At 51.8% G+C, this 27,504-nt stretch overlaps 2 protein-coding genes across 9 annotated transcripts in view; one reads left to right on the forward strand and one right to left on the reverse strand.

Moving 5' to 3' along the window:
- The window catches only part of GABPA (GA binding protein transcription factor subunit alpha), a 113,484-nt gene extending 98,206 nt beyond the window's left edge, over positions 1-15,278 (forward strand). For all 8 annotated transcript variants that reach the window (XM_078783871.1, XM_078783874.1, XM_078783873.1 and 5 more), the window contains one exon: positions 14,208-15,278. In XM_078783871.1, the coding sequence (XP_078639997.1) occupies positions 14,208-14,442 (235 nt within the window). In that variant the 3' untranslated portion in view covers positions 14,443-15,278. The remainder of the gene's footprint in view (positions 1-14,207) is intronic.
- Positions 15,279-19,270: 3,992 nt separating this feature from the next.
- The window catches only part of DBT (dihydrolipoamide branched chain transacylase E2), a 34,756-nt gene continuing 26,522 nt past the window's right edge, over positions 19,271-27,504 (reverse strand). Inside the window, exons 10-11 of the mRNA XM_068125427.2 lie at positions 26,520-26,591; positions 19,271-19,738 (exon numbers count right to left, since the gene is read on the reverse strand). Of these exons, the coding sequence (XP_067981528.1) occupies positions 19,571-19,738; positions 26,520-26,591 (240 nt within the window). The 3' untranslated portion in view covers positions 19,271-19,570. The remainder of the gene's footprint in view (positions 19,739-26,519; positions 26,592-27,504) is intronic.

Genomic DNA, 27,504 nt, shown 5'->3' on the forward strand with positions numbered 1-27,504 from the left:
AGTCTCCTTCTCCACTCTTCTCTCTCTCTCGATCTCAGCACCTCTTGTTGCACCATCTGCACCACCACCGCCAGCACCTGATCATGTCGCCACCTGTATTGTCCTGCTGCCAATGCTACTGAACATGCACTCAGTGCATGCTGCACCATTCCCACACCTCCATACAAATAACATCTCTCCTCCTGCAACAACCCCCACAATCTCAAGTTTACTGGTGACGGAAGCGCATCATACGTTGCCCGCAACAGGAAATTCAACAATATTGGCTCCATCCTCCAAATCTCTTGCCACTTCAACATCCTCATCTGCACACCTTCCCACCTAGTCCAAGCACCTTGCTGTGTCTGACCGACTGCTTTCACATATCTCCCCTCCTCTTCCTTTATTCTCACCTCCCTCTCAACCATCTTCCTCCTCTCTTTCACACATGCCTTTCCCCATCGCTCATGCTTCATCCACCCCAAGCCATGCTTCCCGTGCTGTACCATCCCCATGACCTCCTTCTGTTGCAACCGCTCCTCCATCTCGTCCACCTTTGCTCTTGCATTCCACTTCCGACTTCCTTCTTCTCTGGGAGGGCATTCTTTACCACTGCATCACTTGAATCCCGCAACATCATGAACTCCCGCACCCTCGCCACCTTAAACTCCTCGGTTAATGATGTCCAGGGAAACTGGAGTTTCCACCCTGAGCATAAAAGGCAATGTTCGTCAAACAGCGTGGCACTCCAAACCACCTCCTCACAAACCCGCTCACCACAACCTCCATCCTCTCTACATGCCCAATCGCAATATCATACATCATCAATGGCCACAATACTCGTGGCATCAATCCAAACTTCAAACACCATACCTTCAACTTACCTGGCAAACCACATCCATCAATCCTATTCAAACCTCTCAAAAGCTTGTTTCTGACCTCCACTCTTCCCACATCATTCAACTCCACTGTATACCATCTTCCCAAACTCTTCACAGGGGCCTCCACCAATGATGGAACCACCTCCCCTCCCAGCTCAAACCTATTCATGTTATCCACCACTCCTCATCTCACTACCACACTCCTCGACTTTCTTGCTTTAAATCCCATTCTTGCCTACCGCATCAACCTTTCCAGTCGTCCCAGTACCTCTACTGCTGCATCAGCGGACTGTTGGACAACTGTCAGGTCATCCATGAAAGCAAACATCGCTGGCAACTCTGACCAGGGGCAAGCCCCACTTCTTTCCCATGTCCACTCACCGCACGTATCAACAACTCCATAACCAGCACAAACAAAATAGGGGAGATGGTACATCCCATCGGGATCCCCACTTACAATTTCTGCCACTCTGTTACATAGGACTGTGTCGCAAACCGCATCCAAAACTAATCATAATATGCCATCAAAAAATCCCTAAATCTCCGTGGCACCCAAAAGAAATCCATGGCATACCTGATCAAGGCATGCGGCACTGACCCATATGCATTCTCCAAATCCAGCCATACCACCGCCACATCCTTCCTTTGCCTCTTTGCATCCTGTAACACTTGCCAGACCATTGCCGAGTGTTCAATGCATCCTGGTGATCCTGGTGATCCTGGTATTCCTGCCTTCTGCACAACAACACAACAACAACAACAACATGCATTTTAAGGCCATTTTCCCTGCTAGAGCAGGGGTTAGCCTTGCGGTCCCCATGACAATCTTCTCCATTTTGCCCTATTTTCTGCATCTCTCCTTGTTAACCCCCTTGCCCGCATTTCTTCTTCCACCATCTTTAGCCAAGTCTTTCTCGGTCTTCCCCGTCCTCTACTTCCTTCTACATTAACTTCCATCACTCTTCTCAACCAGTCATTTTCATCCTTCCTCAACACATGACCAAACCAATCTCAACCTGTTCCTCTTCACAGCATCAATCACAGGCAATATTCCCATCATCTTTCGCAATTCATCATTTGTCTTCCTCTCTCTCAACGATACTCCGCACATCCATCGAACCATTCGCATTTCCACCCTTTCCAGCCTTCGTTGCTGCTCTACGTTCATTACCCATGTCTCACTCCCATAAATCATAACACTTCTCACACATGCAGCATACACCTTTCCCTTCAGCTTCAGCGACACTCTCCTCCTCATCAGCACGCCACTCAGTTCCCGAAACTTCTTCCATGCACATCTCACTCGAGCAACCGTTGCCGAGTCTGATCCACCTTCTCCATTCAGCATGTCTCCGAGGTAGCAAAATGTTTTCACACCTTCCAGCTTCACGCCGTCTCCAAGATCCAACTCAACATTTCCTCCATCTGCAGCTCCCTCTGTGCACACCTTACATTTGAATGTAGCTGCCACACTGGTAAATTACCCTCTCAGACCACTACATTTTTGATGAACCCACTCAGCGCACATTGTACATTGAATGGAGTTCACTCCGACACCCTTCCCGCACACAGCACACGGCCACCTCCCAGCTCCCTCCACCCCACCACATGCTTCACCACCTGCCATCACCCTCGTCCCTCCGATATTCACCCCCAGACCCTCTGTCTCCATACATTCCCTCCACCCGTTCATCTTTTCCTTCAGTCCATCCATACTTTCCGCAATCAACACCAGATCATCTGCATACAACAACTCCCATGGTAAACCCTCCTCCACATTCTGAGCCAGCACCTCCACCACAGCTACAAATAGTAGTGGACCCAGTACCGACCCCTGATGCACTCCCACCCTCACCCCAAACTCACCACTGTTCCCGCCCTTCATCCTTACAGCTGTGCGCGCTCTTTTGTACATTGCCATCACTACTCTGATCAACCATTCCTCCACTCCCAACCTCCTCAATGCCCATGCCAATACTTTGCTTGGAACCCTATCGAATGCTTCCTCCAGACCAACAAACCCAAAAAACAACTTCTTCCTCTTATCCATGTACTTCTCCTGCAGCTGCCTCACAATGAAAAGCGCATCCGTCGCTCCTCTTCCTGGCACAAATCCAAACTGCATTTCGTCGATCTTCACTTTCTTCCCTATCCTCCTCCCCAACACCCCCCCCCCAACACCCTCATTCCATGCTCCAATAACTTTATCGCTCGGTACGAGCCACACTCCAGAGGGTCACCTTTCCCCTTGTATAGAGGGACGAGGGTACTCAGTTCCCAATCCACTGGAATGCAGCCTTCTTTCACCACCAGATTACAGATCTCTGTCACTCTCTTCACACCCCAACTTCCTGCTGCCTTCAACATATCTCCCACAACTCCCGTCGGCCCTCCCGCTTTTCCACTCTTCATTGCTTTTATCGCTTCCTCAACTTCCTTCTCAGTTATCCTCTCTGCCGGTCCTAGAACTGGGCCACTCTCTATGCTGCCATCCCATTCATTCTCTGTATTCAACAGCATTTCCATATATCTTTTCCATCTTCCTTTAATTCCATCTGGGTCGACAAAGATTTGTCCCACTTCATCCTTCAAGCAACTCACCCCCATCACATCACACCTCTCTTTCGCTATGTGCTTTGCAATCCTGAATACTGCTTTCTGACCCTCTTCCGAATCCAAGCGTTCTCCGAACATTTTCCTACATGCCTCCTGCGCCTTTGCTACCTCTTTCTTTGCAGCCTTCCTGGCTGCCTTATAACTTTCATGCTCTGCTGTTTCTGCTCCCGTACCCTTCGCTTTCTGCCACTCCTTGAACTTATTCCTCTTCTCGTCAATCCTCTTTCCAACTTCATCATCCCACCACCATGTTTCCGAGTGCCTCGGTGGTCCTTTTGTCCATCCACATACCTCACCAACGGCTCCCAACAGACTAGCTTTCATTGACATCCAACCACTTTCAAGCTCAACCACATCATCCTCTACCCTACTCAGCCTCTCCTTTAATGCCTCCCTTACTGTCACCTCTTTCAACCTCCACACCTTCATTCTCGGTTGGTACTTCACCCGCCGAGCTCTCCTCGCACCTTTCACCCTTATGTCGCAGACAACCAAGTGGTGCTGTGAAACAGCCTCCTCCCCCGGGATCACCTTTGTGTCCCGGAGGTGCCCCCTATCTCGCCTACGCACCATCAGGTAGTCAACGGTTGTCGTCGACCCACCTGACGTGTATGTAACGAGCTTATTATCCTCTTTCTGGAACTGAGTATTACAAATCAACAAATCAGCTCCATCAGCAAACTCCAAAATCCTTTCACCTTCTCCATTTCTCTCACCATATCCGTAACCCCCATGAACTCCCTCAAAACCATCCATACTCCTTCCCACATGTCCATTCAGGTCTCCTCCCACCACAACAACTTCCTCATCTTTCACTTTTTCCATCAGCTTCTCTATCGCACACCAGAACTTGTCCTTCTCTTCATCGCTTCGACCAACCTGCGGAGCATATCCCGAGATGACGTTCACCAAGAGCTTTCCAATCATCATTTTCACCATCATCAACCTATCACTCACTCGTCACACTCACCACACTGTCTACAAACTCCTCAGAAAACAGGACACCAACACCATTCACGCCCTCCAGGCACCCTTGCCACACAAACTTGTATTTCTGTCCCTGCCTACCCTTCACCATTCTCACACCACTTCCCTTCCATCTCGTCTCTTGCACACAACATATGTCCACTCTTCTTCTGACCAATACTTCCACCACTTCTCCTGATCTCCCTGTCATTGTCCCGACATTCCAAGTCCCAAACCTCAGAAACCGATCTCCATTTCAGGCTGCACCCTGCCCATATGTACTTGTAATTGTCATGGTTCTCTTTTTGAGGCAATGTTTTTATGGCCGGATGCCCTTCCTGACGCCAACCCTCTTAGTCGGCTCTTACGACACGCAGGGATACGGTGTACCTATTCTGACCAGGGTACACACTGGGAAACGTTTAAAACATGGAAATTCTGGGGGGGGGGGGGGGGGCGTCGTCAGCATCACGGCTGCAGTTTAAACATATTCCAACAATATCAAAACAGAACCATGATAACCATGAAAAACAATCTGGGAAAAGTCTCCAAGCGAGAACGTGGATTTGAGAAAGAAGGAGCAGAGGCGGAAGAAAAACGAGATACAGGGGGCGGGGCACAAGCCGAGACGAGGAGGTGAGCGAACAAGCACGTGTCCGGGAGGAGAGAAAGAATCAATATAGAATTCTTTGTCTAGGGAGGTGAGGTGAGGGGGAGAAAACAAAATAAAAGAAACGAGCAATACAGGGAAGGAAATAACCCAAACCGACAAAACACCGACGGGGGAGGGAAGCCCCAAGTCACCAGGCCGCGCACGAGGTACGACCCAGAAAACAATTAATTACACACAAGTTTGCACGAACCACAAACCAACACCAACTAGAAACACACAATAACACGTACACAGCAAAATAACCAGTGGAAATTTGACAAAGACAAGAATGGGAAAACACTCAAACTTCGATGCCATGGAGAGCTCGAAGCACGCCTCACTCGCCAGAGGAACCGGAAGTCTGCTAGTCAGCATCAGCATCGCCGAGCCCCCTTCTGCACAGAACCATCAAAAACCATATATATATATACAGAAAACCTCTGTGACCAGGTGATATATATATACACACTCGACTGAGGACTCGGTCAGTGCGGCACACTTGTGACCAGGTGTGTTTTGAACTTATATATATATATTTCTATATACAGTGGAACCTTGACTTACGAGTGCCCCAACTTACGAGTTTTTCGAGATACGAGCCGTCGTTCGGGCGGTTTATTGCTTTGAGATGCGAGCCGAGATCTGAGTTACAAGCTTTCGCCACCCGGTCACGTGGTTATCTTGCCGTGCAAGTACAGTATCTCTGCCGTATAGCGCTGCATTTTTGTTTTCGCATGTTGGTTATTTTGAGTTTACGCCACCAGGTGGGTTCCGGTCACGTGGTTATCTTGCCGTGCAAGTACAGTATCTCTGCCGTATAGCGCTGCATTTTTGTTTTCGCATGTTGGTTATTTTGAGTTTACGCCACCAGGTGGGTTCCGGTCACGTGGTTATCTTGCCGTGCAAGTACAGTATCTCTGTCGTATAGCGCTGCATTTTTGTTTTCGCATGTTGGTTATTTTGAGTTTACGCCACCAGGTGGGTTCTGGTCACGTGGTTATCTTGCCGTGCAAGTACAGTATCTCTGCCGTCAACTTGTTCAGAGTGCCGGCGATAGCTCGCCTTCTCTTTGTGGAAAACACGGTACTGAGAAGAAGAAGAGGATGATGTGCTTGGATATAAAACACGCAATCGTCGAAAAACATGAGCGAGGTGTCGAGGAGGACGTATATAACGGCAGAGGAGAAGAGCATGCCAGGCCACAACTTGTGGATATAAAACACGCAATCGTCGTGTTTTATATAAAACTTGTGCTTGGATATAAAACACGCAATCGTCGAAAAACATGAGCGAGGTGCCGAGGAGGACGTATATAACAGCAGAGGAGAAGAGCATGCCAGGCCACAACTTGTTCAGAGTGCCGGCGATAGCTCGCCTTCTCTTTGTGGAAAACACGGTGAGATCCTTAACATCCAACAACTAATGGGACGCAAACGGGGCGCCCAGTTTAGCGGTACACACATTGATGAATCACCCTGCCTGTGATTCACCCATGACAGGTTATAGCTGGGTCGGGATTCAAACCCAGGCTGGACAGTTTAGACTTTAGAGTCAAGTGTGCGTTCCAGGCCATCCTGCCAACTTGTATGCTGCATACAGGTGAAATATAAAGCGCGAGATATTTTTATATATACTGTATATTTTAAAAAAAATTGGTGTGGTTTTTGGCGGGCTGGAACGGATTAATAGCATTTCAATGCATTTTAATGGGGAAATTTGATTTGAGAAACGAGCAATTTGAGTTACGAGCTCGGTCACAGAACGAATTAAACTCGTAAGTCAAGGTTCCACTGTATATATGAAAGCTGGAATGCTGAAGGGAGGGGGAACATCCTTTCACGCAGACGGTGGTCTGCATCTGAAGCGAGGGAGATGGGTGGTGAATGAGACCGATTCATAGTTACAACACGAACAGATACAAATTACAATGGGCAGAATTTACAGCCAAATCACGTGGTCATTGTCGTGTCCAAATATCAGCTTCCTAGCTCAAAAGGTGCCCGAGATATTTCCCTGATGAGGAAATAAATAAGTGATTAATAAATCGATAATAATTAAGTAATTAATCAATTAATCAAAAAAAGTAAAAATACAGATTTTTGCCAAAGCATGTTTATTATTGTGCCAAATTTTTAGCTTCCTACCTCAAAGGATGGCTGAGATGTCACCCAGACAAACAAAAATCAAGCAAACAAGAAAGAAAGAAACTGGAGTGAAAACTGTGTACTCCCTTTCAGCGTGCGTCATCGCCGAGCCCCCTTCGGATGACATCATGCAGTGATGTGAATTGAATACCCACTTTCACCAGGCAGTGCTGTACGATACACATTTCAATGAGAGAACTTGTGACCCTTATCCCCAGCCTACTTTTTTTTTTTTTGTTTAACCACCTAAAACCTCCTTGGCCATACCCTGTGTAGTGAAATTATACCAAGGTGAACCCAGGGGTGCTCGCTACGGAAGGGGCTGTCTATAAGACCCGCGGCCAGCCGGGGCGTGCGGACACTTCGGCGGGACTCCCTGTGACATTATCCTGTAGTCTAACGGTATGTACGCCCCTAATGCTGCGCTGACGATGCGCTGTGCTAACCATTTGTTATATGGTAACTTCCATTGTTGTTCTTGAAGTGCTCTGATTTAATGCCTATTGCTGCGTGTATTGTTACAGAATGTATCAACGATCTGAATGATATTAAAGCCTACGCAGAGGTAAAGTCGTGTCTGTGTTTGATTTTCACGACATTTAATATCATTCATTTCGCCGAATGGCTGACAACCACAAGATGATCGTGGTTCCGCTTCTCGGAGCCGACCCGCAAGCCGAAGGATCTGCATCGGAATTTGCTCACTGGCTCAACACGCTGCAGAATTACTTCGCTGCTCACGTGACAGAGCCAACCGCTGCGATGAGGCTGTCCGTGTTACAGTCCAAGGTCCATCACACGGTGTACAAGACCATTGCTCGATTTGAGACGTATGCTACGGCCCTGGCCGAGTTGAAGCGACTCTACATAAAGAAACGGAGCGCTGTGCACGGTCGGCATCAGCTCTCCCAGCGACGGCAACAACCGTCTGAGTCGATCGATCGATTCGCGCAGGAGCTGCGCTACCTATTGGCAGACTGCGTGCAGGACGTTCGGACTCACGAGCAAGTGCAAGACGATTTGCTCCGAGATGCATTCATATCCGGAATTAGTTCTGGGGTCTTGCGGCTCCGTCTCTTGGAGGTCGCGGAGCTGACATTTACAGAAGCACTACGGCTGGCACGTGTCTACACTGACGCTCGAGAACAAATGACCGCATATGATCACCCACGAGTCGTGGCGGGGACCTCGCAACTCGCGCGACCCGAGAGAGCGACCGCCGAGGAAACGGAGGAGGACCCGACCCCCACGACGGCCGACACTCTGGGTGCTCCGGGAGCGGACTCTGCAGCCGGCCTCACCGCGGCCGCCGCTGCCAGGCCACGGCCTGCCCGGTATGCAAAATGTTATTTTTGTGGCAATCGGCAGCATCCCCGCTCTGAATGTCCAGCCCGTGAGGCAACATGTCACCTCTGCTCTACCAAAGGCCACTTTGCAAAAGTCTGCAGAAAGGCCGCTCGGGGCACGCATTCCCGAGCGACCTTGAATGGGCTCATCGCTGAGCCAACGGATCGCGCACCGGACGGGGCGCCGTGCACAGCTTTGATGAGCCGCTCTCCTCCTCGCGGGCCTCTGGCTTCTTGCCCGACCTTGGTGAGATACGTCGGGCCGCCGAAACAAATGGCGCGATCACGACCGGTCACAGAGCATCCAACCTTGACTGGCTTTCAAACGCCTACTTCAAACAGGCGACATGCTCCTACTTTGGAAATGCCTCTCGAAGTGCGGCAAACGCAGCACGTGACTCGAGCGCCATCTGATGACAGCTTTTGCGAATTACATGCTCCCCCTTTGGCATGTCAATCCGCAGATGGCAGAAATCTTTCTCACGTGGCTCGAGCGCCATCTCATGGTAGCTTTTGCGAATTACATGCTCCCCTTTTGCCATGTCAATCTGCAGATGGCAGAAATCTTTCTCACGTGGCTCGAGCGCCATCTCATGGTAGCTTTTGCGAATTACATGCTTTGGCATATGACTCTGCAGATGGCAGAGATCTTTCTCCCGAGGCTCGAGCGCCATCTGGCGGCTGCTCTCACGACCATCCCACACCCACTCTGGCAAATGGAACTACCGATGAGCCAACTGACTTCAATGCTCCTGCTGAGGCCCGAAGGATTGCTGCCGGCGTGGGATCCACCCGCGAGGCGCGATCTTCTCGCCCGGCCGGAACTATACCTGCCGGGTCTGCCGGCCTAGCGCAGGCCTTCATTCCGCTCACAGTCGCGGGCGTTGTTGCGCAAGCTCTGATTGATACGGGATCCACGGACAGTTTTATTGATCAGCGACTCGTGCATCAACATGGGTGGCCGGTTCTCGGGACAACCCGCCGGATCTTTATGGCTTCTCAGGGACTTCGGTTGAGCACTAAAGGGGCGTGTCGATTGAAACTTGTGATAAATGGCCGCACGTTCCCGGACGTGTATCTCATGGTATTACCGGCCTTATGCGCTGACGTTCTGTTAGGACTTGATTTCCTTAAGCGGCATGGTCGTTTGGAAATAGACTTCGGTGGGCCGGACACGCTCGCTGTGTGTGCCCTCGCTCAAATGGACATGGAGCCACTCTCACTGTTCCCCAACCTGACCACTGATTGTACCCCTGTAGCCATCAAATCGCGGCGCTACTCTCGCGCGGACGCGCAATTCATTGCGGAAGAAACGGCCCTGCTCTTGAAGGACGGTATCATAGAACACAGTAGGTCACCGTGGCGGGCTCAAGTCTTAGTGGTGCGGAGTGAGGCCCACCGCAGGCGAATGGTAATCGACTATTCGCAAACGATTAATCGTTTTACGCAACTGGACGCCTACCCATTACCGGGGATGGACGCCCTAGTACGCCAGGTGGCCCTGTATTCCGTTTATAGCACACTCGATCTACGTAGTGCGTATCATCAAGTCCCCATCTCTAGGGCCGATCGCATCTTTACAGCCTTTGAATCGGGTCAGCGGTTGTACCAGTTTACGAGACTTCCCTTTGGGGTAACGAACGGCGTCGCTTGTTTTCAGAGAGCTATGGATGACCTCATTGCAAAGGAGCATTTGACCGATGTCTTTGTCTATCTGGACAATCTTACGGTTTGTGGGCATGACCAGGCGCATCACGACGCTAATCTAAAACGCTTCCTCGAGGTCGCGCGGAAATATCGCTTAACCATGAATGCGGCGAAGTGTCAATACTCTCTACGCACGGTAGACCTTTTGGGGTACACCGTGACCCATCGCTCCGTCTCTCCAGATAAGGAGCGTCTGCGCCCTTTGCTCGATATGGCTCCGCCTAGCGATCGGGCTTCGCTGAAACGCGCCCTGGGGCTGTTCGCCCACTACTCAAAGTGGGTGCAAAATTTCTCCGCTAAGCTCCGCCCCCTCGTGGCCTGCGACACTTTCCCCTTGGGCCCGGCCGCCCTGGCGGCCTTCGAGGGCCTTAAAGTCGACATTGCTGGCGCCGCTGTCGCAACGATTGACGAGAGTGCCTCTTTCGTTTTGGAGAGTGATGCCTCGGATCATGCGATAGCGGCGACTCTCTCCCAAGGAGGCCGCCCTGTGGCTTTCTTCTCGCGGACTCTCACCTCCGCCGAGCGGAGGCATTCGTCTGTCGAAAAGGAAGCGTACGCGATCGTCGAATCAATTCGGCGATGGCGTTCGTACCTGCTTGGGCGGAGATTCCAAATCATCACGGACCAACAGAGTGTTGCGTTTATGTACGACACCTTACATGCTCAGCGCATTAAGAATGAGAAAATCACCCGCTGGCGTATTGAACTCGCCGACTTCTGCTACACCATCAAATACCGCCCGGGGAAGGATAACCTGGTCGCTGATGCCTTATCAAGGCCGGCCACTTGCGCGGGGATCGTATCTTTGGAGGGGCTGCGCACTTTGCACAGCACTATGTGTCATCCCGGGGTAACGCGCTTCGCGCACTTTGTGCGCGCGGGCAATCTGCCGTACTCGATGGAGGACATCCGCCGCATCTGCCGTGATTGCGCCATCTGTGCGGAACTCAAACCGCGTTTTTATAGCCCCCCTCTGGGGACACTCGTTAGGGCTACTAGACCGTGGGAGCGCTTGGCGATGGACTTCAAAGGGCCGCTGCCAATGTCGAGCAACTCTCGCTATCTGCTCACTATCGTCGATGAGTATTCCCGATTCCCCTTTGCTTACTTGTGCGGGGATATGTCGGCTGCCACGGTTATTCGGTGCCTGCAGAATTTGTTTTCTATGTTCGGGTATCCGGCCTACGTGCATACCGATCGGGGTGCGGTGTTCCTGTCCCAGGAAGTGAGGGGCTACTTGCTCCAACATAACGTCGCTTCGAGCTACACCACCCCGTACCGGCCCCAAGCTAATGGACAGATCGAACGCTTTAATGGGATTATATGGCGGGCCGTCATGCTAAGCCTCCGGACCCTCGGCCGAGGCCTCGATAAATGGGCGTGGTCGCTGCCTGCCGCTCTAAACTCGATCCGGGGGCTCCTATGTACTGCCACCAACCAGACTCCTCACGAACGACTGTTCCACCACCCTCGTAGCTCCGGCAGTATCCAGTCTTTACCCAGCTGGCTCGCTGAACCGGGGCCCGCCTATCTCAAACGAGCGGTTCGCACTAGCAAGTACGACCCCCTTGTTGACAAGGTGCAGGTCCTCCAGGCTAATCCCGAGCATGCCCGCGTGTTAACGGCGGATGGCCGCGAGTCTACTGTCTCCGTACGCCATCTCGCCCCTTGTGGGGACGACGACAGGGATACCGACGAACCCGTCTACGAGTCTATGGACTCTATCGAAGCTTCCCCTATGGAGCTACCGCTGTTACTCCCGTCGTCCCCCGCCCCTGTGCCCGACGGCGCGGGGGCGCCCCCTCCGACTCCAACCTCCGGCGGCTATTCCGACGCGGGGGACTCCGGGCTAGGGGACGCCGTGCCCGGTAGTTTCCGAACACGAACTGGCCGGGAGGTTCGCCGCCCCGACCGCTACGGGTGGACCGACTGACGTGGATTGACGTAACCCTTTGGTTTATTGCTGATGCTTGCTTGCAGACTGCCGAGCGGTAGTATAGTTTTAACGACGGGGAGAATGTAGTGAAATTATACCAAGGTGAACCCAGGGGTGCTCGCTACGGAAGGGGCTGTCTATAAGACCCGCGGCCAGCCGGGGCGTGCGGACACTTCGGCGGGACTCCCTGTGACATTATCCTGTAGTCTAACGGTATGTACGCCCCTAATGCTGCGCTGACGATGCGCTGTGCTAACCATTTGTTATATGGTAACTTCCATTGTTGTTCTTGAAGTGCTCTGATTTAATGCCTATTGCTGCGTGTATTGTTACAGAATGTATCAACGATCTGAATGATATTAAAGCCTACGCAGAGGTAAAGTCGTGTCTGTGTTTGATTTTCACGACACCCTGCGTACAACGACCATTTTTTAACTCATTCCGTCCAGTGGTTCAGGAGTCATTGGATGAGCTACAAACTGGATTGAGAACTAGCTTAGGAATGGGATGTAACGATTGGTCGTCAGTGGGAGGATGTCACATTGAGAAGTTGAAAGGGTTGGAGGACCTCAGGGTTTAGTACTAGGACCACTATAGTTTTAAATTCATATCAATGATTTAAATTGTGGGGTAAAGATTAGACTTTCAAAATTTGAAGACATCAAGGTTGAAGGGGAAAGTACATAGTTTCCAAAGAGTGGGGTCATCGGATTTTGGAAATGCGAGACGCACTCATTGCACAGGCAAATAATTGGCAGATGCAATTCAATGTTGGGAAATGTAAGCTATTGGGGAATTTTTTTGTATCCGTGATCGAGGCAAATATAAGGGGGAAACACCAACAGCAGACTATAAGCAATTGAGATAAAGGGGAGGGAGAGAAGGATCCATAGGGGTGAAGAAACTACACACAAGCTGAATTGAATGCAGCAAGATGAGAAACGGGAAGATGGGGATGAAACAGAAAAACAACTAGAACGGCACTCGGAAGAGCGCATACATCCGCCAGGCTGAACAGTTTGTTTTATATCCACTGATAGGCTGGATCTGGATTCGGACCTGGACCAAAATCGAATCGGCTTGTTCTCGTCACCAAACCAACTCGTCCACCAAGTTTAGTCATAACCTGTCCACAACTTTTTGAAATATCATGTTGTATATCGCTTTTCACCCCCATTTTTCAATGGTGAAGAATCGCTTTAAAAATTCTCCGATCTGGATCCAGATCTTCACCAAAATCGAATCAATTCTTCCTTGTCACATACACAAGCCCTCCACCAAGTTTCGTCCAAATCCATCCACAACCTTTTGAGATATCTTGTTCACATACAAACAGACAGACAGGGGTGAAAACATAACCTCCATCCGCTTTCAGTGGCAGAGTTAGCAAACCATTTGACAACTGACAATTACATTTTATCTGCATCGGCTTTCTGCTCTATCCTAACCTACCGAAAGTCAAGAGGAATGTCAATAGATTCCTCCTTTCTGTCTAATATCTATACTTTCCTTGGTGTAGCCCCCACCTCGGGTGGCCTTAACGTCTTTGTTTGGGGGTGATATCTCATTTTTTTTTAAATGAAAAGAGGAGAGGGAGAGGGGGAGAAATCACAATAATCTGGAAAAGGTGCTTGGGAATGGGGATATTTGTGAATGGGCAAGGATGTCAGAAATAGGAGCAACGCATTGGAAGACCCAGTTTTGTAACATATTAGTACATACAAAATATATATTGAAGAATAGTCATAATTGAAAATTGAAGAAAAAAAGACGTTTTCCCCTGAAAAAAGGCATTGCCCCACCTTTATTGCCTGTGCCCCCCCCCCCCCTCCCTCCCCCAAACTCCGCTGGTGCGCTTATTATTTTCCTTTGTCAAAAAGAGCTTTTCAACAAAACTTTTGAATTTAAAAAGTCCATCCAAGTCAAAAGACTCTTTCAAAGTCAAAATTTTGTTTAACTTCACACCCTTTTGTTTTGCAGCTATTACTACGATGGTGACATGATCTGCAAAGTTCAGGGGAAAAGGTTTGTTTATCGTTTTGTTTGTGACCTCAAGTCCCTTATCGGCTACTCTGCATCCGAGCTCAACAAACTAGTGCGTGAGAGCGAGGCGAGGCGCATCGGCACCATGGAGACTGCGCTTCCTCTCACTGTCGCTATAGCATCCACTCCTACCAATCCTATAGCAACATCCACTCCCACAAAGTTGCTATAGCAACACAGCAACTACACCCACACGCAGCACAGTATCCATCTAATTTCTGTATAATTTCCACTGCAGTTCATGACAAGAATGCTAACGATTGTCCTGCACTTGAACATTGGAATCAAGTCCATTGAAACTTAATAATTTTCTAAAGACCAAGTATTTCTTTCATTACTCGTCTTTTCTTTTTCTTTTTTTCTTTTTTTATGCAGCGTCGACACAGCTCTTTCCCAATTTCAGTACCCTACGCTACAGATGGATCGTGCTGAAATTAAAACTCTTGTATGATATACAAATCAAGCTTTCTATGACTAATGGCGATCCCATTGGCTGCTTGCGATTTATCAGGCAGCATGTGATGAATAATGGAGAGGAATGGGCGTTGCACCTGCAGGTGGGGATAATACAAACAGAATTTGATGAAGGCAAGATGTGGAAATTAAATAAAAGAGCTGATAACGTTAACTTCGAGTCATTGGCAGTTTATGGATATGTGAGGAAAACGGGCAATCCAAAACATTTACCAGTATGGTAAACTATCGTTAAAATGATGGGGCACGCTCAGTGGATCTCTTGTGTTAACCTTCGGATGATGGAAATTGTGGTTGTTTGCGATGTTAAATTGGGATTGTTTTTTTTTATACGCGTAAAGCACGATTCATCGATGCATTCTTGGATTGAAAGATGCTAGGAATAAGTGATGAATTGAAAGACATGAAGTTATTTTTCGATGTATTTTTTTGTTATGATTCACAAAATGTAAGAATACAACTTTATTGTGAATAATGTTCTGTGAGAAGAAATGAAACTCAAAAAATATGTTTCGCATAAAGTTACTGATGGTCCTTGAGTGAAACAGAAGTTCCTTACTGTACGTAACTCCTTGGTCTCTTGGAAATGGCGTTCAATGTGATCCCATCGGGCAAAAACATTTCTCGCGATCCGATTTGAATATTTGTGCATGAACAATGCGAACCTATAATCAATTATACAATAAACATAAAAGACTTCCATCATCCAAAGAAGAAGAAGAAGAACCACCTTCAGAGGCCATTTCCCCCCGCAGAGCTGGGGTTGGCCTTTTTTGGGCACCGTGGTCCCCTTTCTGAAGCAATGTTTTACAGCCGGATGCCCTTCCTGCCACCAACCATGTTAGTCGCCTCTTGCGAGACACAGGGAATTAGGCCCCATAAAATAATTATCTTATCACCCTATCCAGGCTGGAGAAGTGATGAGGGTGGGCGGGTTTTTTTTGGTTTTTTTTTTTTTTTTTGGGCCAAAGCCAAGTATCACCCAGTGTTTGCTGGCGCGTTGACGGTCAAGGTCAAATACATAACATTGTGGTAACTGCGCATGCGCATAAAGTAAAAACTATCGATCCTATGACTTCCGGAGCGCAAAAGGAATCGTTCGTTGTTATTCGGAAAGAATCGTCTGCTTTTCGAGCAAAAAAAGACGATCGAAAAATAAAAGATAAAAATCGGAATTCTACCAAAAGTGATGCGCACGAGGGTGATAAGATTAAAAAAAATTTTTATGGGGCCTTACCAGTGAACTGGTACTCAATTTGGAGACCTCGGAAGGATGACAGGCTGATTCCACCCCCCTGGTGTTAATTCAGCGATCGACCGGGATTCGAACCCAAGATCCTAGGATCCCAAGCTAGCACCCTAACCGCTAAGGAACCCAGGATCCAAGGATCCCAAGCTGGCACCCTAACCGCTAAGGAACCTAGGATCCCAAGCTGGCACCCTAACCGCTAAGGAACCCAGGATCCAAGGATCCCAAGCTGGCACCCTAACCGCTAAGGAACCCAGGATCCTAGGATCCCAAGCCGGCACCCTAACCACTAAGGAACCCAAGATCCTAGGATCCCAAGCCAGCACCCTAACCGCTAAGGAACCCAGGATCCTAGGATCCCAAGCCGGCACCCTAACTGCTAAGGAACCCAGGATCCTAGGATCCCAAGCCGGCACCCTAACCGCTAAGGAACCCAGGATCCGAGGATCCCAAGCCGGCACCCTAACTGCTAAGGAACCCAGGATCCTAGGATCCCAAGCCGGCACCCTAACCGCTAAGGAACCCAGGATCCAAGGATCCCAACCCGGCACCCTAACCGCTAAGGAACCCAGGATCCAAGGATCCCAAGCCGGCACCCTAACCGCTAAGGAACCCAGGATCCAAGGATCCCAACCCGGCACCCAACCGCTAAGCCAACACCAGGCTTTAATCGTTAGTTAATTGTAATAATGTTCAGGAAGAAACTCTTCGGGTATGAGGTACATTATCAACATCACCGTACCATATTCCTGCCGAAGTGCTTCTTGCCGAAGCTGTTGTCGGCAACGACTGTGCTAAGATGATTTACCGTTGCTTTCCCATTAATCCGTGTATGAAATTGGAATTTGTTCAGGGTACCAGCAATAACCCCTACTCTTTGCGGGAGACGCCATGGGATCTTTAACGTCCACCAATGACCAGTGCAGGCAGATAGGTCCTTTGGATGGATGCCGCACATGTTGATTTATCGCCCTGCACGTGACAAACCAGCACGACAGCTTGGAGTTCGGTCAAATCCAGGCTCATCAGCTCAAGGGCAAGTGCACATACCCGTAAACTATCCTACCAGCTCATGAGGTAAATGCACAAACCTTATACCGTAAAATGGGACGTTTATTTTGCAAACTGCCATTTGTTTTCTCCATCGGGAATTATTCCATCACTTGAGTCCTAATAAGATTGCCCACCAGGTCCTGATGAGGAACCAACGTGGCGTTAAATAGCACCGATATAATCCGTGTGATACTCCGGAGACGTGTTGACAATGGTGGCGGACACCAAACCTCAACTTGTCCCATAAATACACGGATAAACCCTTCGGCAAAGAAATGTTACATTTGTTATATTTGCCAATTTTTTCTCAGATTTGATATTCCAGCCTTGTTTTTAATCTTTCATTTTGCATCTGACCACACACAAGGTAACCTGTAATCGCTGGAGCAGTAAAATTCCTGTCAAATGTTGTGGATCAGCCCTCCATACAAGTTGATGTGCATCTGAACATCGAGCATGCACAAGGCCACACAGCACAATAGGCTCTTAAATGGTGAGACTGTTAAATCTAGTGTTCGAATCAAGTGCATCCTCAATCGTTCGTTGCTGTGCTCATCACTAATGGCGCATATTTGAGTTATGTTGGCGTGGACATCCTAATTCGGCAGCAAAACTCATCTTTCCCTGGACGTTTTTTTTTTTTTTGTACGAGCTAACAATCACAAAAAGACAAACGGACAAATAAAATAAAAAACATAATAAAGGGAGTAGGAGACACGATGGGGAGAGAGAGGGAAGCACGCAAGTACAACATTTGAGAGCAGGGACATCGGGAGATCTGTGGGAGGGAGAGGCTTGGGGGGGGGGGGGAGGTATAAAACACATGGACACTGCAAGGACTTCCAGGAAAGAAGTCGGAATTTCAAAAAGTGGATCTGGGGTGAATTAGCGGGGGGGTAGAAAAGATCTAGGTTTTGGATGGGGTAAGATAAGAGATGGTGGTGAGCAGCTGTTTTAAAGACCTGGAGGGAGGAGTAGGATTGAAGGGAGTGTGGGAGTTTGTTCCAGAGGCGGGAGAAAAGAGGAATGAAAGAGTGAAGGTGAGCAGTGAGTCTTGATTTTGGAAATTTCACCAGAAGAGGGTTGCTGGAAGATCTTGCACGACCTGTAGGAATATTTGGGGGACAGAGCACAGAGAGAGCTGGGGGAGCAAGGCCGGAGAGGAGTCGGTAGAAGACAGAAAGACCACCTACCTGCCTGCGGTGAGTGAGTGAAAGGCCCTCGGAGTTAGCGTCATCGCGGGAGATTCCAATGATTCTGAAACCTTCGGTTTCAGCAGCGTGAAGACGAGCCAGGTGTGAGGCAGGAGCACCAGCCCATAGGGGAGAACTGTATTCCATTGAGCTGCGGATGAAAGTCTTGTATGTGGTGAGCAGCTCAGGTGTGCCAAGGAAGGACTTCGCACGACGGAGGATGCCCAGTCGGCGACTGGCTTTGGAGGCCAGATTTGAAATGTGGTTTTCCCAAGAAAGATCATGGCAGATAGTGAGACCCAAAAGCTTGAGTGACAGAATTTCTTGGAGAGGATTTTTGAGAAAGTGGATGGGAGGGTTGTCCAGTCGGTCTTTTCGGAGAGACATAGTGAGAGTGTGAGATTTGTCAGGATTGAAAGACATGTTCCACTTGTTTGCCCAGTCTGTGATTTTGTCGAGGTCTGCAGAAAGTGAGGAGGCTGCAGACTGCCGATCTGAGGGATGAGGAATGGAGTGGCAAAGAGTGGAGTCATCAGCAAAGAGATAGAGAGGATTTTCAAGAGTCAGAGAGATCATTGATGAATGAATGAATGATCGTTTTGAGGCCATTTTCCCCGCTAGAGCGGGGGTTAGCCTTGCGGGCCCCATGACAATCATGGTTCCCTGTTTTGAGGCAATGTTTTTTTTTTATGGCCGGATGCCCTTCCTGACGCCAAGAGAGATCATTGATGAAGACCAGAAAAAGCACAGGGCCCAGAACACCGCCTTGGGGAACTCCAGCCTGAACAGGAAGGGGCAATGAGAGAGATCCATTCAGAGCCACACGTTGACTACGACCAGAGAGGAAGTTTCCTCGTATTTCCGCATTTTACCATTTTGTTCACTGTTTTCCGTTTGAAAATGGGTGGCTTGTTTGGCATCCTCACATAATCAGCACAAACCTCAATGCTGCAATCTCCTTTTCAAATCCCGTCTGCTGTATCCAATTATTTAGTAATATCCTTGTTATATATGTAAAAAGTAGTGACATCTTCTCATATTTTCTCGTTTTTAATAGATGTACCTGCTCCTCCATAACCTTGCGACACCAAGCAGAAAAACCACCAAAAAAGGAGGCGTTCAACAATGTTTTGCAACAACCAAAAGACTACTGGGGGTCAGTCAAGTCCCCATGAGCAAATTAAACGAGCATGTCACATTCTGACCGGGAAAAAATTAAATAAAATGGAACATTACGGCCACAGAAAACGGTTTCTGCATTTTATTATTTTTACATGGCCAAAGGGTTTAAAATCTATGTATTACTGGTAGAACGGCAAGAGGAAGGGCAATCAGGCTAAGTGTAGTAACATCGACCCAGGGGTTTCGACATAGCCGCGCCATTCCACGCAGAACCTTGCCAAGGTCGCACCATCAATCACTCTGTGGTCAGCCGACCAGGATGTGCACAATATGTGGCGGCCTTGCAGCTCTCCGTCAGCATTGTACCGAGGCAGGAGCTAAAATTGGGGAAGGGGGGATAAAAAGAATATAGTGAGGCTTATGTGAAGCCCTCTTTGTAGTGGAATGTGGCTTTTTTGCTGATTCGTTGTCCCATGGCAGTAAGGAATTCGCGAGAGTGCCGGCGATAACTCACCTTTGCTGAAACACCGTTAGCGTTAGTTGGAGGATGTTTAAGATCTATCAGACGAGCTACATCCTCAGAGGAGAATGCCAAACTTTAATAACCACGTGGGAGAGAAATCCTACTATTTTAGCTGGATCTTAGACAAGACCCAACAAATTGCTTTGCTGACCACAAGTTGAGAACTCCATGTTGGAAAGAATTTGCTTCGAGACTCGAAGAAGATGGTAGAAGAAAGAAAATGCTATTGAAAGAAATCCTCTACTCTTTCTTTACGCACAATAATAATATTAAGTTGAAGAGTTAATCTTGGATGCCAATGACGTCTTTCAGATGCAGGACGTGGGGGGGGGGGGGGGGCAGCACATGGGCGGGGTGGGGGTGGGGGGAGGAAGGAGCGCATCACATGGGCGGGGGGGGGGCGGAGGAAGCAGCACATGAGCAGGGGGGGGGGAGGGAGATGTAGCACATGGGCGGGGGGGGGGGTGGGGGGAGGAAGGAGCGCATCACATGGGCGGGGGGGGGCGGAGGAAGCAGCACATGAGCAGGGGGGGGGGGGGGAGGGAGGAAGCAGCACATGAGCAGGGGGGGGGGAGCAGCACATGAGAGGGGGGGGGAGCAGCACATGAGTGGGGGGGGGCAGCACATGGGCGGGGGAGGGGGAGTAGCACATGGGTGGGTGAGGGGGGGAGCAGCACATGGGCGGGGGGGGGGGGAGCAGCACATGGGCGGGGGGGGGGGAGCAGCACATGGGCGGGGGGGGGCAGCACATGGGTGGGGGGGGCAGCACATGGGCGGGGTGGGGGGAGCAGCACATGGGCGGGGTTGGGGGGGAGCAGCACATGGGCGGGGTTGGGGGGGAGCAGAACATGGGCGGGGTTGGGGGGGAGCAGCACATGGGCGGGGTGGGGGGAAGCAGCACATGGGCGGGGTGGGGGGAAGCAGCACATGGAGGGAGGGAGGAGCAGCACATGGGGGGGAGGAGCAGCAAATGGGGGGGGGAGCAGCACATGGGGGGAGGAGCAGCAAATGGGGGGAGGAGCAGCAAATGGGGGGGGGTAGCAGCACATGGGGGAGGGGGTCAGTACATGGGGGGGAGGGGCGGGTCAGCACATGGGGGTGGGGATGCTGCTGATGCAGTGACTGTAGGTTAGAACAAGAATTTGTAATTTTTTCAGGATGCAGTCCAGAGCTCGCCTAATCTTGTGAAGGACATCGTGGAATCATTAACATCCACCAACTAACAGTAGCAGATAGGGTGACGGTTTAACGTCAATCTGACGGGCGGTGCAAATATTGCTGCCCTCGCCCCGCATGCGAAACACCAGAGTAAAATTTTATAGCTGTGTCGAGATTCGAACCCAGGCTGAACGGCTCAGGTGCATGCACCTACCTCTCGGCTATCCTACCAATCCCATGCCAATGACGAGTTTCACAAGGACTGCAGACGAGAATGGGAAACTGTCTTTAGAGGATTCATTGAACTTTTGTTTGAAATTTCATTCCTTTATCGCAGTACTTTATCAGCAAAAGCAGAACCACATTATTACAAAGTAAAACTAGAACGGCACTCAGTGGGGAGCATACCTCCGCCAGGTGAACAGTTTACGTTTTGTATCCTGGAGTAGACCAGAAAATCACAATACAGAATCGCATTTAATCAAAATCATCCGTCCACAACTTTTTGAGATATTGTAGCGGCTGCCGCTGAGTTTTCACAATCGCCTTGCACCTATCAAGGACGCGGAGCGATCACCATGCCGGGCTCGTCCAGGACGCCCAGGCCCGCGCTCAACTTGCCAGGCCTCAGTCGGGACGCCCGGGCATGCCCGGGCAGGCTCGCCCTCAACTTGCCAGGCCGCAGCCAGGACGCTGGGCCACGCCCCCTGGCGCCGGGCCTGGGCAAACCCCCTGGCGGAATAGATATATATTGCTGACTGATAAACGGTTTTTCAGAGTGCCTGAGTGTTTGATTTCATTAAAGCAACTCAGATGAATTCTAGCTTTTTGTCGCGTCCATTCTTCCGATCGACGTGGGAGCCCCGGCTCCTTCATTGGTGACCTATCGACATGGACACGGCAGTCGCCCTTAAACTGCCTACCTTCTGGGAGGCTCACGCGGCGGTTTGGTTCGCACAGGCGGAGTCCCTGTTCGCCCTGCGAGGCATCACGGCCGACGACACCCGCTTCCACCATGTGGTAGCTGCGCTCGGGTCGGTTACCGCGGCCCGTGCCCTGAGCCTCCTCGAAAGCCCGCCAGCCGCTGACAAATACGGCGCGATTAAGAAGCTGCTCCTCGATGCTTTCGCCCTCCCATCGGCGGAACGCGCACGGCGCCTGCTCGATCTGCCTGAGCTCGGCGACACGCGCCCTTCCGAGCGCATGGACTACATGCTTTCACTGCTCGGCGAGCACTCTCCGGCATTCCTGTTCCGGGAGCTGTTCTTCCGTCAGCTGCCTAACCCGGTACGCCTCGCCCTGGCAAGCACGACGATCACAGATCCCCGGGCCCTTGCCAGAGAAGCCGACAAGATCTCCGCCGCAGGACAGCGCATCGTAGCGGCGACATGGGACCCACCGCCGTCCGACGCAACACCCAGGGCGCCCGAGCACCCGGCACGGTCGACGGCCGAACTGCCGACGCCATTGGCGGCCGCTCTACCGAGCCGACCACCTCCGGCACGACGACCGAGGCCTCCACCTGACCAAGCGTGGTGTTACTATCATGCCAGGTTCGGACAGAAGGCCCGGACATGCCGACCCCCGTGCACCTTCGGCAGGCCGGGAAACGGCCGGGCCGGCGTTCATTACCAGCCATGAGCGCCGGCCACACGGGCAACTTACTGTTCATCACGGATAAAGCGTCCGGACGGCGCTTCCTGTGCGACACCGGCGCCCAACTGAGCGTCATACCCGCCTCTGACCAGGACAGGCAATCCGCGGTTTGCGGCCCCTCCTTAGTTGCGGCCAACGGATCGACTATCCGCACCTTCGGCCCGCGCAACGTCACCCTCTGCTTCGGCGGCCAACGCTTTGCTTGGACGTTTGTAACCGCCAACGTGCCCGTGGCTCTGCTAGGCGCCGACTTCCTCTGCGCACACGGACTGCTGGTGGACGTCCAACGGCGTCGTTTAATCAACGCTGAAACCTTCAGCTCCCTGGTATGCACATTGAGCAGCTCCGCGCCGACCGAGCTGGCATGCGCCGTCCCGGCGGCGAACGAGTTTGCTCGCCTGCTCACGGAGTTCCCGGCCCTCACGCGGCCGACGTTTTCGGCCGTCGCAGTACGGCATGGGATCGAGCACCACATACCAACCACGGGCCCGCCGGTCTACGCCAGGGCCCGCCGCCTCGACCCAGCCAAGCTCGCCGTAGCTAAGGCCGAATTCGACGCGTTGGAGCACCTCGGCATCGTGCGGCGCTCCGATAGCGCGTGGGCCTCGCCACTGCACATCGTGCCAAAGCCGGGGGGTGGATGGCGCCCGTGTGGCGACTACCGCCGTCTCAATGACGCTACCACCCCCGACAGGTACCCGATCCCGCATATCCAAGACTTCTCCGCCCGTCTGGCGGGACGGGTCATTTTTTCGAAAATTGACCTCATACGGGGATATCACCAGGTACCTGTCAGGGCGGCCGACGTCCCTAAAACGGCAGTCATCACGCCGTTCGGCTTATTCGAATTCTTGCGGATGCCGTTTGGTCTCAAGAACGCGGCTCAGGCGTTCCAGCGCTTGATGGACGGCGTGCTGCGTGACCTGCCGTTCCTTTTCGTTTACCTGGACGACATCCTCGTCGCCAGCACGTCCCGGGCCGAGCACCTCCTCCACCTCCGGACACTGTTCGAGCGCCTCAGCGAGCACGGCCTCATCGTCAACCCGGCCAAATGCCACTTCGGCACGACGGCCGTTGATTTTTTGGGCCATCACATCACCAAGAACGGGGCCGTGCCGCTGCCAACCAAGGTCGAGGCCATCACCACGTTCCCGCGTCCCCGCACCATAAAGGCCCTGCAGGAATTCCTGGGAATGGTGAATTTTTATCACCGCTTCGTGCCCCGCGCTGCTCAGCTCATGCGGCCCCTCTACGAAGCCCTCCGGGGCATGCCGGCCAAGCACGACATCGCCTGGTCCGCAGCAATGGATGCGGCCTTCCAAGGCTCAAAGCGGGCCCTCGCCGACGCAACACTGCTCGCTCACCCGGTGCTCAACGCTCCCATCGCCCTCACCACGGATGCCTCCGACTACGCGGTGGGCGCCGTACATGAGCAATGGGTGAACGGGGTTTGGCAGCCACTCGCTTTTTTCAGCCGGCAGCTCCGGCCGAACGAGCTCAAATACAGCACGTTTGACCGGGAGCTCCTCGGTCTACACCTGGCCGTCCGCCATTTCCGCCACCTCCTGGAGGGCCGACCTTTCACGGCGTTCGTCGACCACAAGCCGTTGGTTTACGCCATGGCCAAGGTCACGGAGCCATGGTCGGCCCGCCAACAGCGCCACCTCTCCGCCGTGTCGGAGTTTACCACGGACATCCGGCACGTCGCCGGCAAAAACAACGCCGTGGCCGACTGTCTTTCCCGGGCCAGCGCGAACGCGGTCCACCTGGGCGTGGATTTTGCGCTTATGGCGGCGGACCAAACCACCGACACCACGGTGCAAGCCCTCCGGGCGGCGGACACGGGCCTCCGCCTGGCCGACATCCCCTGCGCGGACACTGTCCTGCTCTGCGACGTCTCCCAAGGCCAGCCTCGCCCCATCGTGCCCGTCACCTGGCAACGCCGCATCTTCGCCTCCCTCCACGGCCTTTCCCACCCGGGCCGGAAAGCTTCCCAGAAGCTGGTGTCGGCGCGTTTCGTCTGGCACGGCCTTCGTCGGGACGTCCGCGATTGGACCAGCGCCTGCACGGCCTGCCAACGGGCCAAGGTCCACCGACACACCCAGGCCCCGCTGGCACCTTTCACCGTGCCCGAACGACGTTTCGACCACGTCAACGTGGATCTGGTGGGCCCCCTCCCCCCGTCACGGGGGTTCACACACCTGCTCACCATGGTGGACAGGACCACCAGGTGGCCGGAGGCCGTTCCCCTCGTCTCCACCACCACCGCCGACGTGGCGCAGGCTTTCATCGCCACCTGGGTCGCCCGCTTCGGTGCACCGGCGGACATCTCGTCAGACCGCGGTCCACAGTTCACCTCCGAGCTGTGGGGCGCGGTCGCCCGCAACCTGGGGATCAAGCTCCACCGTACTACGGCCTACCACCCCCAAGCAAACGGGTTGTGCGAGCGATTCCACCGCTCCATGAAGGCCGCGCTCATGGCCGGCCTTCAAGACGTCGGGTGGGCCGACCGGCTGCCGTGGGTCCTTTTGGGCCTTCGCACGGCCCCCAAGGAGGACCTCCAGGCATCCACCGCCGAGCTTGTCTATGGCCAGGTGCTACGCGTCCCGGGCGAATTTGTGCCCGACGCTACCAGTCCCTGGTCCGCAGCTCACCAGCGCTCGGACCTCCAGGAGGCCGCCCGACGGTTTGCCCCCGTGCCAACATCCCACCACGGTGACCCCCAGTCCTACGTCCCCCCAGCACTCCGCACAGCGGAGTATGTTTTTGTGCGTCACGACGCACATCGGTGGCCACTCCAGCCGCCGTACGACGGGCCCTTCCGGGTGCTGCGACGGGACGACAAGTCGTTCGTCATCGACATCGGCGGCAGGTCGGACCGGATTGCTGTGGACCGCCTCAAGCCGGCACACGTGGACGTCGACCACCCACCACGGGTGGCCCTTCCGCCGCGGCGAGGCCGTCCCCCGTCCACGGTGCCCCCCACTCGACCGCCCACCACCTCACCGGACCCCCTCCCACGACCCGCCAGGGGTCGCTTCGGCCGGGTCATCAGGACCCCCCTCAAATTGACCCTGCCGGTGCAAGTCGATTCTGGGGGGACGTGTGTAGCGGCTGCCGCTGAGTTTTCACAATCGCCTTGCACCTATCAAGGACGCGGAGCGATCACCATGCCGGGCTCGTCCAGGACGCCCAGGCCCGCGCTCAACTTGCCAGGCCTCAGTCGGGACGCCCGGGCATGCCCGGGCATGCCCGGGCAGGCTCGCCCTCAACTTGCCAGGCCGCAGCCAGGACGCTGGGCCACGCCCCCTGGCGCCGGGCCTGGGCAAACCCCCTGGCGGAATAGATATATATTGCTGACTGATAAACGGTTTTTCAGAGTGCCTGAGTGTTTGATTTCATTAAAGCAACTCAGATGAATTCTAGCTTTTTGTCGCGTCCATTCTTCCGATCGACGTGGGAGCCCCGGCTCCTTCAATATCTTGTTCACAAACAGACAGACAGGGGTGAAAAAATTACCTCCATCCACCTTTGGTGGCGGAGGTAACATAAGATGCAAAAAACAACGTTCAAGGTATTGACAAGTTCGATTTGAAATGGTTCAACAGAGTTTAACTTTCAAGGTTATTCACCTGAGATCAATAACAATAATATTCAAATGAAATTTTTTCAAGGATGGTTACGTGGAATTATGTTTGGAATTTGGCAGATTTTGAATAAATGCCAAAATGTCGACACGTTCTCTCTCCTGAACTCTGGCAAGGGCAGGCAGAAAGCAATATACATCAATGGGGAGGTCGAGGGGAAGACAACAGACAGACCTGGATCCGCCCCAGAGCTCCAATGGCCACTTCTGGAGGAGCAATGACAGGTGCGGCGTAGCTTCCACCAATCTGAAGCAAATGAGAAAGAAGACTCGATTTAGGGTTTTTGTGAAATTAGAAATATGTGAATGAGCATTATGGATTTTGCAAAGGAAAAGTTGCAGCACTAATTTAAACATCGTTATATTTCATAAACTAGAAAGCCTCTCAAAATGCAAGGCCCGTGCGCGTCCGCTTTGTAATCAAACTAAACTTAACAAAAACAACGGCAAAGAAAAGTTGCAAAATTTATTAATTGGTGTTCTGTATATTCTCAAAATAAAGGTTTCGTGAAAATTGGAGGACAAAAGCTCGAATGGCTAATAAAGAAACACGGAAGCGATTTCAAAACAACACCGATAGTCTTAACGGTGTAGCCGGGCTGGGATCTGCTGAGTGGAGGATCTGTTGTCCCCCTGTCATGTGACCAGATCCTCTGCTCCGATAGGTATACGTTTGAGGGGACATACATACATACAGACCGACAAACGCTGTTCCAGACGGCATTGCCCTACGGGCTACGCCATAAAAACATGCCTGGGCAACCACATGACCGATGATGTCATCATTTTAAAATTTATTTATCCCCAAAAAAATGAATTATTAACTTTTTATGGCGTAGCCCCATAGGGCAAAGCCGTCTAGAACAGTGTTTGTCGGTCTGTATGTATGTATGTCCCCTCAAACCTATCGGAGCAGAGGATCTGGTCACATGACAGGGTGATGTGATCAAGTCTGATGTCAGGGCGGTACAGCGACTGACTCTCCACACACCGCCATTTTGATTTACATGCAGTTAATGCCGAACATATCGTCGAACCTGTCATATATCAAAATCGCCACGCTCTACCTTTACGTTTTTCATTCAGTGTGAAACACAAACAAACCGATTGTTAAAATGACCATCAAATATCGAAAGCATCGGCGTTGCGTCTCTTCCAAC

The sequence above is a fragment of the Myxine glutinosa genome, chromosome 8, assembly GCF_964187855.1.
Source record: "Myxine glutinosa chromosome 8, kmMyxGlut1.1, whole genome shotgun sequence".
NCBI classification, from domain to species: domain Eukaryota; kingdom Metazoa; phylum Chordata; class Myxini; order Myxiniformes; family Myxinidae; genus Myxine; species Myxine glutinosa.